We start from the raw sequence: 13,769 nt of genomic DNA on the forward strand, positions 1-13,769 counted from the left end.
ACTAGTACAGTTCTGTTACACAGCAGGTTCTAAACCTTAGTTTACTTTGTTTCTTTTTTTTTTTTTTTTTTTTGGCCAGTCCTGGGCCTTGGACTCAGGGCCTGAGCACTGTCCCTGGCTTCTTCCCGCTCAAGGCTAGCACTCTGCCTCTTGAGCCACAGCGCCGCTTCTGGCCGTTTTCTGTATATGTGGTGCTGGGGAATCGAACCTAGGGCCTCGTGTATCCGAGGCAGGCACTCTTGCCACTAGGCTATATCCCCAGCCCCTACTTTGTTTCTTTTTTTTTTTTTTTGTCTTTTTGTGGTGTTGGGAGAGGGGTGGGATAGGATTAAACCCAGGGCCTCTCTTGTGCTAGACAAGTGTTTACTACTGAATTATACCTTAACCCTGCACTTGTTTGTTTCTGTCCTGGGTTCATCTTTCACTTCTTTATCACTTAATAACCTGAAGCAAGAATGACTTATCCATGAGTGGCAGAGGCTAATATGTGACAGAGAACCAGTGGCACTAATTCAATCAGAGCCAGGTTATAGAAAGCTCTTCTAAAATAAGTACAATGGAGGGAATTAAGTGTAGGTGCCTGGAATTAGTAAGCAGTAATCTCTTCCTAGACGAATCAATGCACTGTCTTGGTCTCATTTCCTCACTGTTGCTAAGGAGACTTCCATTCCCATCTTATTCAGTGCAAAACCTCAAACTGACTAGTTCCATTAAGGCTCCTCTGGCCAGAGGATAAGAGAAGCATGAACCTGATAGGAGGAGCTTATGTTTCATCTAGCCTAGACCTCCTGTTTATAGATAAAGTTTTGGGTTTCCGCTGGATTTTCTTTGAAAATTCCTGGTGTTGACATTCATTCATTCATTTACTTACTCACTCATTTATTTAATTCCAGAAGTGGAGCTTGAACTGAGCCATACCTCCACTTCTGACTTTTTGCTGTCAAATTAGAGATGAACGTCCTCAAGTGTCTCTGTTCAGGCTGGCTTTAAACCATGATCTCAGATCTCAGCCTTCTGGGTAGCAAGGATTACATGTGTGAGCCACCAGTGCTTGTCTGCTTGTGACACTCATTGCCTATCAGTTTATATTCATGGCCCTACTTCATATTAACCTTTGTGAGTGCTGAAACTATTTTGGATTCATCTTTTTATCTTTTACAATGGAAACCACAGTGCTTGGAATACAAAAACCATTTAATGAGTTCATTTATTCATTCACTCATCGACTCAACATTGTTTCTGGAGCTCCTACTCTGGGGGGAAAATAACAGTCAAATTATGAGAAAATGACATTGTTGTGATAGACTGTGAGGGTAAAGTTAAGAGCCTAGGAGACTATATAATTCAGGATCTGATATGATTTGGAGGGTCAGGGAGAGCTTCCTTGAGGATGTAATATCTGAGCTTAGATTTGAAATATATGCAAGAGTTATTAGGAGAAGAAGATTGGGAGTGAAGAATGTGAGGTGAAGGGAAGAGAAGAGCATGTCAGGCAGAGAGATCAGTATATGCAAAGGCCCTGTGGGAAAGACATGCCCATTTCTGGGCCTCAAAATCAAAGCTGGGCTGTGATAAAACACAGGGAATGAGCCTGAGGTGCTGCCACAGATAACAGGAATGATCTAGGCAGGACTGTGGGAAGAATTTTATTCTTTTACCCAAGAGCAGTGTGATGAATTCACATTTAAGTGTCATTGGTCCCATCCAGGCTGCCCAGTTGCTACCCTCTGCAATAAGCTGACCAATGTTCCCATGAGTCATTGAGTACTTAATGTCTATTCTGATTCATGAGATTCATGTCATGGCTTGCTTTCCTGACTGTACTCTTTCTGATCATTTTCTCCTTTGATAAATTTAACCTCTATTTTAGTAGCAATGAAAGTGGTACTGCTGTTACTGCAATTACTGGAACAGTTGCCATTAGAACAAGATCTGAGCTGTTCACTAGACACATGTATCTTGATTGCCAGATGGGAGCTAGGCCTTCTTCCAGAGAGCAATAGCTCCTGGCCCTGCCCTTGAAACGTACAATCCTCAGGAGGCGTTAGATGTAATCTAATAAACCAAAAGTATGTATTTGAATACAGATTGTGAACAGTAGAGGAGAAAAGCAGAAATAGCTGGGGTACGCCTAGTTTGAGGTAAGATGTTAGGTTATCTTGGATGCTCTTGAAGCTCATCCTCTGCCACCACCATCCTGACAGCCAGCAGGGTGTTTGTAGCAGGGATGAAGAAGTGCGTCATGGGTCATGCCCTCTTCCTGGTTACATAAAAGCAAGAGTTGGGGAGAGCTGGGGGTCCCAACATGCAGTTCCCCCAAGAGATGGACAACAAAGAAAAATCGAACAGAGAATCACAGGAACTGGAAAAGAAAAAAGGAAAAAGCACATAAGTTGCACACACAAACACAGAAAATCCCAACGACCCCTCCCTTACCCCTCACTGGAGCTCAGTCAAGCCCTGTGAGAGGCTTGCAGCTGCCTGGGACTTCAGGACACCAGTGGACTGCAGAACCCAGAGCAGAAAACTCCCACAGTGCGGGACCTAGACAACGCAGAGACTGAGACCAGAGGCAAGACATTGTGACACCCAAACCCAGAGAGCTCCCACAGCAACCGCAGGACAGCCTGCATCCAGTTCCAGGATCTGTGAGTACCGCTCCTGGGACCCCCCTGTGTGAGACCAGCACTGGCAGTGACCCACAGAGCTTAAGAAATAAAAGGAGAGTTCCAAAAGCAATTTCAAGAGCATAAAGAAGAAATCTCAAGGGAATTCCAGGACCTTAAAAAAAATGCAGACAAAAAGAGACAGGGGATATGCCTTGTAACAAGATGAAACTAACATCTTGAAAACTGATATAAGAACCATAAATGGTTTGATTTCCACAATGCAAGCCACAATGGAAACAGAATAAATGAGATGGAAAAATAGAATATCAGGAGTTGGAGATGAAACAAAGGAGCTGGAGCAGAAAGTCATAGATATGGAAAATACATTCAAAATTTACCAAAGTGAAGTCTAAGAATTGGCTCAAGTGGTAGAGTGCTAATCTTGAGCAAAAAAGAAGCCAGGGACATAGGTCAGGCCCTGAGTTCAAGCCCCAGGACTGGCAAAAAAAAAAAAAAGATGGACCCAAATACAATAGACTAATACTCCACACTCACCAAAGGACAGGTCAGACCAACAGAGGATAAGCAAAGAAGCCTCTGAACTAAATGACACCTTATTGGAAATGGAACTAACACACATATATAGAATTTTCCACCCAGCAATGTCCCAATACACATCAACAGCCCATCAACAGCCCATGGAACATTCTCCAAAATAGATCATACCTTAATTTACACAAAGAACTTAAGCAAATACAAGAGGATTGACATAATCCCTTGTATCCTATCTGACCACAGTGGACTCAAATTAGTTCTTAACAGCAAAGTATACTGCAGAAATTACTCAAATTCTTGGAGGCTGAACAGCACAATGCTAATAACACCTGGGTCATAGAACAAATTAAAAGAGAATTTAGAGAGTTCCTAAAATTCAATGAAAATGAAAGTACATCACTAAGGAACCTCTAGAACATAGCAAAATCCAGTGTTGAAGGGCAAGCTCATTGTCCTTAGCTTACACATCAAGAAAACAAAAGCAGCTCAAATAAATAATCTCATGATGCAATGAAAACTGCTAGAAAAGCAAGAAAAAATTAAACCGAAAGCTACTAGAGAGATAATTAAGATTAGGGCAGAAATTAATGAGATAGAAAAAATTAAAACTACATAAAATTAATGAAACAAAAGGCTGTGGGTTTTTTTGGAGAAAATTAATAAAATTGACAGACCTCTTGCAAGATTAACACAAAAAAGTGGAGAGGAGACTCAAATCAATAAGATCAGGGATACCACAGGAAAAATTATAATGAACATACAGGACATCCAAATGGTCGTAAAGAATTAAATCCAGAACCTATACTCACTGAAGAAGAAAAACCTAGGAAATGGATGAATTTCTAGAGAAATATAAATTGCCCAAACTGAACCAAGAAGATGTAAATCAACTAAATAAATCAATAACATATAATGAGATAGAGGAAGCAATAAAAAAGTCTTCCAATAAGGAAAAGCCCAGGCCTAGATGGATTCACCACAGAATTCTATAAGACTTTTAGAGATGAACGAATACCCATACTCCTCAAGCTTTTCCATGAAATAGAAGCAGAGGGAACAATCCCAAACTCATTCTATGAAGCTAGTATCACACTCGTCCCAAAACCAGGCAAAAATCCAACAAAGAAAGAGAACTACAGACCAATCTCTGATGAATACAGATGCAAAGCTCCTCAATAAAATATTAGCCAAGAATCCAGAGACAAATTTAAAAAACGACACATTATGGGCAAGTAGGCTTCATTCCACAGATGCAAGGCTGGTTTAACATATGTAAATCAATAAATGTAATTCACCATGCTAACAGTGCCAAGGTTATCTTCAATTGACACTGAAAAAGCCTTCGACAAGATACAACATCCGTTCATGTTAAAAGCTATAGAGGGCTGGGGATATGGCCTAGTGGCAAGAGTGCTTGCCTCATATACATGAGGCCCCGGGTTCGATTCCCCAGCACCACATATACAGAAAATGGCCAGAAGTGGCGCTGTGGCTCAAGTGGCAGAGTGCTAGCCTTGAGCAAAAAGAAGCCAGGGACAGTGCTCAGGCCCTGAGTCCAAGGCCCAGGACTGGCAAAAAACAAAAACAAAACAAAACAAAACAAAAAAGGCTATAGAAAGTACTGGGGATATGGCTTAGTGGTAGAGTGCTTGCCTATAATGCATGAAGCCCTGGCTGCAATTCCTCAGTACCACATACACAGAAAATGCCAGAAGTGGCACTGTGGATCAAGTGGTAGAGTGCTAGCCTTGAGCAAAAGAAGCTCAGGGACAGTGCCCAGGACCTGAGTTCAAGCCCCAGGACTGACAATTTTTTTTTAAAGCTATAGAAAGTAGGAATAGAAGGAACATTCTTTAAAACAACAAAAGCCATATATGACAGACTAAAAGCCAATATCATACTAAATGGGGAAAATCAGAAACCATTTCCCCTAAAATCAGGAGCAAGACAAGGATGCCTGATCTCTCCACTCTTTTTCAATATGGTTCTGCAATCCTTAGCCACAGCAATAAGGCAAGAAAAGGACATTAAAGGGATCTACCTAGGAAAAGAAGAAATTAAACTATCCTTATTCACAGATGACATGATCTTATACCTGAAGGACCCAAAAACCTCTACTCTCAAACTACTAGAAGCTAATAAACCAATTTGGCAAAGTAGCTGGGTACAAAATTAACCCATGAAAATCAATAGCCTTTCTGTACACCAGCAATGTACAAGCAGAAAGGGAAATCATGAAAAAAAAACACATTTACAATAGCCTCAAAAAGAATAAAATATCTAGTAATTAACCTAATCAAAGATGTAAAGGCTCTGTTTAGTAAAAACTATAAAAAACCTAAAGAGAGAAATAAAAAAGGACACCAGGAAATGTCCTTCCATGCTCATAGATAGGTAGAATCAATATCATGAAAATGGCCATACTGCCAAAGATGATACAGAAATTCAATGCAATCCTCATCAAAATCCCAATGACATTCTTTACTGAAATAAAGAAAACAATCCAAAAATTCATATGGAACAACATAAGACCTAGAATAGCCAAAGCATTCTAGGCAAAAGAAGCAATGCATGTGGTATCACAATACCAGATTTCAAGCTTTACTACACAGCCATAACAAAAACAGCTCGGTATCGGCACACCAACAGACCCGAAAATCAATGGAATAGAGTGGAAGACCCAAAAATAAAACCACATCCTTACAGTCACCTGATTTTTGACAAAGGAGCCAAAGACATGCAATGGAACTACTGGTGCTGGGAAAACTGGGTAGTCACATGCAGAAAACTGAAAGTGGAGCCCAGCCTGTTACCATGCACTAACATCAACTCAAAATGGATTAAAGACCTTAATCCAACCTGAAACTCTGAAATTACTGCAAGACAGAGTAGGAGAGACACTAGGCACAGGCAGGAGCTTCCTGAACAAAGGCCCAGGAGCACAAGATTGGAGAGAGACTAGACAAATGGGACTACACTAAAATAAAAAAGTTCCTGCACAGCTAAAGAGATAGCTACTAAACTAGAAAGACAATCAACCTAATGGGAAAAGATTTTCACCAGCAATACATCAGACAAAGGTCTAATATCTATCATATACAAGGAACTCAAGAAACTAATCCCTCCCCAAACTAATAAGCCAATCACTAAATGGGCAAGGGAGTTAAAGAGAAGCTTCACAGGGGCTGGGGATATGGCCTAGTGGCGAGAGAGCTTGCCTCATATACATGAGGCCCTGGGTTCAATTCCCCAGCACCACATATACAGAAAACGGCCAGAAGTGGCACTGTGGCTCAAGTGGCAGAGTGTTAGCCTTGAGCAAAAAGAAGCCAGGGACAGTGCTCAGGCCCTGAGTCCAAGGCCCAGGACTGGCCAAAAAAAAAAAAAAAAGAGAAGCTTCACAGAAGAAATAAAAATGACAAAGAAACACATGAGGAAATGTTCATCATCCCTAGCCGGAAAGGAAATGCAAATAAAACAACACTGAGATCCCACCAATCAGAATGGCCTATATTCTGAACTCAGACAAGCACAAATGCTGGCTGGGATGTAGAGAAAGAGGAATCCTACTGCACTGCTGGTGGGAATGTAAACTAGGACAATCACTCTGGAAAGCAGCCTGGAGGGTCCTCAAAAAACTAAACATAGACACCCTACGACCCAGCCATACCACTCCTAGACATCTACCTTGAGCAACAGGAGCCAGGATATGACAAGGACACCTGCACCTCCATGTTCTTTGCTGCATTGTTCACAATGGCCAAGGTATGGAAACAACCCAGATGCCCTACTACAGAGGAATGGATCCTATATACAATGGAATTTTACAAAGCCCTTAGAAAGGATAAAATAATGGCATTCGCAGGGAAATGGACAGAACTAGAACAAATCACATTGAGTGAGATAAGCCAAGATCAGAGAGACAAAGGGCGCATGGTCTCCTTGATATGCTATTGTTGGATTTAAAATGCCACAAGATATGACAAAGTAAACAGGACTCAAGATACCAATATACAGTGAGACCAAGAGGACAGCCTTGGGGGAGCAAAACATCAAATAGCAATACCCAAGCACCTCTTCATATGTACATAAAATAATATACAGACTGAAAAGAACTCCAGAGGTAAGGAAACAAAGGACCTCTTCTTCGTTTGTCTTACAGTTTTTAGAGGACTCTATATTCTTTACCTCACATATGGTGTATACCCATGCACATCTGAGGGTAGTTGGGAGGAGGGCACAGAATGAGTGGAAAGTGGATGAAAAAATACAGCAGAGGGGCCCAACAGCTGCAGTGGTCAGTGACAAAAGTGAACTAAGCAACTCAAGGATGGTGATGGGAGGAAAGAAATGAGAGAGAAAGAGGGAACAGATGATACTAAGCGAAAGTAAAGAACATAATCACTTATCTGGAAGAAAGAGTTTTATTGTTAATGTTTGTAGAGTTCATAAGCTTTGTAGAGTAGAATGATGTTCATCATTGTGAAGGTTAAAATGTGGACTGAAATTTATGTAGTTAATCTCCATAAAGAAACAAAATTTAAATGAGAAAATAAAAAAAAGCATGAGTTGGACTGATTTGGTACTTGAGATCATGCAGCTGGCAAGTGAAAGGGTTAGAGTTTAACCTGAGGTCCCTGAGTCAAAGCCTGACCTCTTTCTTATATGTGGTCGGCTTGCCATTCTCTCAGCCTCATCTGGGAAATTTTTGTATTTTTGCATTCGTAGTGTAGGTCCTCTCAGCCTCTGCAATCATATCTTCTCCTGACCACTCCCATACTGCCTGCCACTGGGGGGCAGTCCCCCGAGCTGATCCAGAGAGCCAGATTTTACTTCTAGACCAAAGGGAATGGCTTTGGCTTTGTTCTCTGAAGCACATTTTGTACTCATATGTTTACTTCTCGTCTTTTTGATTCCACATTTATTGCCTTCTTTGCTGTTTGTGCAATTCTATTTAACTACTCTTTTTTGCTTGCCTCCTCTGGGCATGGCACTTTGTCAGATGCTACTGGAAAGTATCAGAGTAAACAACTTTCAACTCTGCCCTCTTAGAACGTGTGTGTGTATGCGTGCGCACACGCGCTGATAATAGGGCTTGAACTGAGGGCCTGGTGCTCTTGCTTTGCTTTTTTCATTCAAAGCCAGGGTTCTTGAGCCACACTTCTGCTTCTATCTTTAATTAATTTTTTGTGTGTGTGCTTGAACTCAGGGTCTGGGCACTGTCCCTGAGGTCTTTTGCTCAAGGCTAATGCTTTAGCACTTGGACTACAGCTCTAGTTCTTGCTCTTTATGGTGAATTGGAGATAAGAGTCTCATGAACTTTCCTGCCCAGGCCTGCTGAGTAGCTAGGATTACAGGTGTGAGCCACTAGTGCCCAGCTGATTTTCCTACCTTTAAGTTTTTTAGATACCTGGATCACCAGGTATGCATCACTGTGCCTTGCTCCTTGAAACTTTTAGTTTATAAGTGTGTTAGACACACATGGAAGGAGTTATATACAACAGTCATTCAGACTGCTGATAGGGTCTGTCAGCTTTCTGGAGAAAGTAGTATGTGATGCTAACTTTATTTTTGCCAGTCCTGTGGCTTGAACACTGGGCCTGGGCTCTGTTACTGAGCTCCTTTTGCTCAAAGCTAGCACTCTACCACTTGAGTCCCAGTGCTACTTCCAGATTTTTCTGTGATTTAATTGGAGATAAGAACCTCACAGGGCTGGGAATACGGCCTAGTAGTAGAGTGCTTGCCTTGCATACATAAAGCCCTGGGTTTGATTCCTCAGCACCACATATACAGAAAGAAAAAAAAAAAAGCAGAAGTGGAACTGTGGCTCAAGTGGTAGAGTGCTAGCCTTGAGTGAAAGGAAGCCAGGGACAGTGTTCAGGCCTTGAGTTCAAGCCCCAGGACTGGCAAAAACAAAAACAAAAAACAACAAAAAACCTCACAGTCTTTCCTACCTGAGCTGGCTTCGGGAAGAGAAGATAGGAGAGTCGACATGAACAGGTCTTGTGAGAAGATCAAGTGTAGCAAATAAATAATGATCCTGTAAAACTGAAGCTTGGAATACAGTGTGAAGTGGTGGGAGCAAAGGCCTGGGCTGCTGGGATGGCTGCCAGCCTGCAGTGAGAACCTCCAGTGAGCCTGGGCAGAATACACCTTTTTTTATATCCATAGTTGACTCTGCGCCTGTTAACACATCCTCTAGAACTTACCCCCTTGGACCGTGAGGCACGAGGCTGTTCAGTCTGGTGTGTATGACTTCTAGATGCTGCTAGCACCCTCAAGGCTCTAATCTACTATTGGTAACAGAAAATTCTACCAACATCTGGACTTTTATTTGTTGTTGTTGTTTTTTTTAACCAAGAATAACTCTTTTGTGAAACTATCAAAAGAAAGTGTTGCCTCCTCTGTCTCCCTTTTCTGCATCTGTATGGATGAGAAGCAATTGTCTGTTGTAAAAATGAGCCTCAGCCAGATGGAGAAAGTTATTATTTCTTCATATTTTCTCTGTTAGGCCTTGTGTCCCGAAACCGCCCCGAAGAAGAAGATCAGTATTGGCTGAGTATGGGTAGAACTTTCCACAAAGTGACCCTGAAAGACAAGATGATCACAGTGACTCGGTACCTTCCCAAGTGAGTCCTTGGACAGGTGTGGTGGTCCACTAGTGTTTTGAGTGTGTCTGCATACTAAATGAGGCCTGTGGGACAGTTATGTCTATGGGAAGTTGAGTGTTGGCTTTTCCTTTGGAGTTTTTGCACTGTTTTAAAATAACCCTAGGGTTCTAATGACGAATGTGAGGAGAGAATGAAGAAGTTTGAGAAGATCTGGGGAATATCCAGTATAGTCTCCTGAGCTGAGCTTGTTACTATAGTTGATCAGATGCCAAGGATAGTGCTAAATGCATTAAGACAAAAAAATTAAAGAAAAAAAGGAAAGAAAAAGGTAGAGAAAAATGAGAGGGAATTGGCTTTTGAATGTCTAGGTGTGCCTTTTTTCTTTTCTTTCTTTTTTTTTCAGGTACCCTTATGAATCTGCCCAGATCCACTACACATACAGCCTGTGCCCTTCCCACTCAGACTCAGAGTTCGTCTCCTGTTGGGTGGAATTCTCCCATGAGCGACTAGAGGAGTACAAGTGGAACTACTTAGATCAGTATATTTGTTCTGCTGGTTCTGAAGATTTCAGGTCAGAGATCTAGCTGACTTTTTACCCTTGCTGCCTTTGATAGATAGGTATTTTGATGTCCTTTTTTTCTGATGACAAAGTGAGGTCTGTTTTGTCTTCCAGAAAATAAAAAAAAGGAAGAACAAAAGCAAATCAGAGCCAGGCACTGATGGCTCACACCTGTGATACTAGCTACTCAGGAGGCTGAGATCTAAGGGTCACGGTTCAAAGCCAGCCTGGGCAGAAAAGTTTGTGGGACTCTCATCTCCAGTAAACTAGTCAGAAAATGCTAGAAGTGGCACTGTGGCTTAAGTGGTAGAGCACTAGACTTGAGCAAAAAAGAAGCTCAGGAACAATGCCCAGGTCCTGAGTTCAGGTTCTAAGACTGGCAGAAAAAATAAAAAAGCAAATCAACATGTGTTAAAAAACACTGATGAGGGCTGGGAATGTGGCCTAGTGGTAGAGTGCTTGCCTAGCATTTATGAAGCCCTGGGTTTGATTCCTCAGCATCACATAAACAGAAAAGCTGGAAGTGGCACTGTGGCTCAAGTGGTAGAGTGATAGCCTTGAGCAAAAAGAAGCTCAGGGACAACACCTAGGTCCTGAGTAGGTTCAAGCCCCAGGACTGGCAAAAAAAAATATATATATACTGATGAGCTGAGTAGTAGTGGTCACACGACCTGTGAATGTACGTGCATACTGCCTGTGGCTCACATACTTATGATGAGTTAAAGTAGTACATTTTGTTATATGTATATTACTGCAACTAGGAAAAACAAAACAGAACTCTGTGACAGTGTGCCCATTGGTGCAAGTGTCAGAGCAGACCATGTACTTCACATTTTCTTGACTACCTACCTGTTAGCTTTGTGATGTATCTCCTTTCTTAAGTTTGGTTTTTCTCTGTGATTTATGATTGCCACAACTTCACTGGGTCTGGGTGCACAGAAACATCCTGACATTTCTGGGGTTAAAGCAAAGAGTGACTCTGCCTGATCTTCCTTCCCATCTTGTATCTGAAAACCATGAATTACAGCATCCAATACAGGTGTTCCCCTAGGGAGATGAGCATACACACACCACCAGAGTGCCTGCTCACTGAGAGCACTTCACCGACCTTTCTCACCTTGACCCTGTGGGTTTTTTTGTTTGTTTATTTTTGGGTTTTTGGACCAATGTAGTTTAATTGAATCTCTGAAGTTCTGGAGAACCCGCTTCTTGCTCCTGCCAGCCTGTGTCACTGCCACCAAGCGCATCACAGAGGGGGAGGTCCACTGCGACATCTATGGCGACAGGCCGCGTGCAGATGAGGATGAGTGGCAGCTCCTGGACGGCTTTATCCGCTTTGTGGAGGGCTTGAACCGGATCCGCAGGCGTCATCGCTCAGACCGCATGATGCGGGTGAGGACTCGGGTGCAGGGGAAGGGGTCTTGTGTACTATGTCTTCTCTGGAATGCAGCATCTGCCTCCTCCTCCTCCTCTCAAGAGCCTCTTGTCGTCTGCCAGTTTCTTTACCCCACAACTACCTAATGTTTATCTTAAATCCCAAAGAGTGAGTCCTCCTCAAGTGCAGGATGAAGGAGGGAGGGGTAGGGTATAGATGGTGACTGGGCCACACTCATGGCTTGAACTTCCTCTCTTAGCTGAGACAGCAGCTTTGTGTGCACCCAGGTAGGTCCAGTGTTAAACCCAGCTGCCTGTGTGGTGTGGTGCTGAAGTGCTGAGTGGAAACTCCCATGAGGTTAATGGCAGCATCCTTCCTTCCTTGTCTATCACTTTAAGAGTTTCCAGAGCCCTTCATTTCAGTCACTCAATATTGCTACCCTATGGGACATAGGAAAGGTAGGGGATGTCTGAGAACTACCTAGCTAATACAGGACAGATCTAGACTTCAGTACTGTTTTGTTTAAATTAACATATAGTATAATTTACCTGCATGTGTATGTACACACATGCTTGTGTATGGGTTAACAAAAGTATGGGTTTATGTATCACCACCATGGTCAGAATAGAGAATGGTTCTATCACTTTAAAAGTGCTTCAGTGGAAAAGAAACCTACTCTACTTGACTTATGTAACTGTAACCCCTCTATAGATCACCTTTATAATAACAACTTAAAATAATAATAATTTTTTTAAAAGCTTCAGTGGGGAATGTAGCTCAGAGACAGAGTGGTTGTCCAGAGTTTGAGAGGCACTGGGTTTTATCCATAGCACTGGAAACATCAGGGAAGTTCCATTCATGGGACTTTGCTGCCATATTTCCCCATCTCTGTCCCCCTATCAACCAAGCCCCTATTTTTTTGGTGCTGGTCGTGGGACTTGAACTCAGGGACTGGACACGGTGCCTGAGTTTTTTATACTCAAGGCTAACACTTTACCATTTGAGCCCCAGTTCTACTTCTGGCTGGGTTTTTGTTGTTGTTGTTGTTGTTTTGGTGGCTACTTGGAGATAAGAGTCTCATGGACTTTTCTGACCTGGCTGGCTTTGAACCAAGATCCTCAGATCTCAGTCTCCTGAGAGGCTAAGATTACAGGTGTGAGCCACTGGTATCCAGCTTCTCAGGCCTTTTGAACATCAACATACTTCTGTCTTTTCCAAATGTCACAAAAATACAATATAACATGAAACTGAACTTCTTTCATCAAACAATGTGCTTTGGGGTGCAGTATCAGTCTAAGCAGTTTTTGTGTCAGTCAGTAGTCCATTATCAGTCCTGAGTCTAACCTCAAGCTTAGTATTTTTTTCTCCATATTAGCTGTCTTTTGTATACAGCATCCCTAGAAGAACATTTGTAGGAGTCTTAGCATAGTGGAATAGGCTTTGTTTTTCTTTGAGGGAGGTGGCACTAGAGTTTGAATCCAAGGCCTCTTGCTTGCTTGGCAGGCACTCTACCACCTGAGTCATGCCTCCATTCCAGAACTTTGGTTTGAAATAAGACAAGTGGAGTTAGAATTTTAGTTCCAGTGGGATTTGGAGTAAATTCTTTTTTTTTTTTTTTTTTGCCAGTCCTGGGCCTTGTACTCAGAGCTTGAGCACTGTCCCTGGCTTCTTTTTGCTCAAGGCTAGCACTCTGCCACTTGAGCCACAGCACCACTTCTGGTCTTTTCTATGTATGTGGTGCTGAGGAATCAAACCTAGGGTTTCATGTATACAAGGCAAGGACTCTTGCCACTAGGCCATATTCCCAGCCTTGGAGTAAAGTCTTTAACCTGTCTGAACCTCAGTTTCCTCTTTCATTTGTTTTCTTTTCCTTCCTTCCTTCCTTCCTTCCTTCCTTCCTTCCTTCCTTCCTTCCTTCCTTCCTTCCTTCCTTCCTTCCTTTCTCTCTCTCTCTCTCTCTCTCTCTCTCTTCTTTCCTTCTCTCTTTTTCTTTCTTTCTTTTTCTGCCAGTCCTGGGGCTTGGACTCAGGGCCTGAGCACTGTCCCTGGTTTCTTTTTGC

At 42.3% G+C, this 13,769-nt stretch overlaps 1 protein-coding gene across 9 annotated transcripts in view; it reads left to right on the plus strand.

Moving 5' to 3' along the window:
• The window catches only part of Depdc5 (DEP domain containing 5, GATOR1 subcomplex subunit), a 130,058-nt gene that overhangs the window by 68,055 nt on the left and 48,234 nt on the right, over positions 1 to 13,769 (plus strand). For all 9 annotated transcript variants that reach the window (XM_048343357.1, XM_048343361.1, XM_048343358.1 and 6 more), the window contains 3 exons: positions 9,676 to 9,793; positions 10,179 to 10,346; positions 11,507 to 11,726. In XM_048343357.1, coding sequence (XP_048199314.1) covers positions 9,676 to 9,793; positions 10,179 to 10,346; positions 11,507 to 11,726 — 506 coding nt within the window. The remainder of the gene's footprint in view (positions 1 to 9,675; positions 9,794 to 10,178; positions 10,347 to 11,506; positions 11,727 to 13,769) is intronic.

This window comes from Perognathus longimembris, chromosome 3 (genome assembly GCF_023159225.1).
Source record: "Perognathus longimembris pacificus isolate PPM17 chromosome 3, ASM2315922v1, whole genome shotgun sequence".
Lineage (NCBI taxonomy): Eukaryota > Metazoa > Chordata > Mammalia > Rodentia > Heteromyidae > Perognathus > Perognathus longimembris.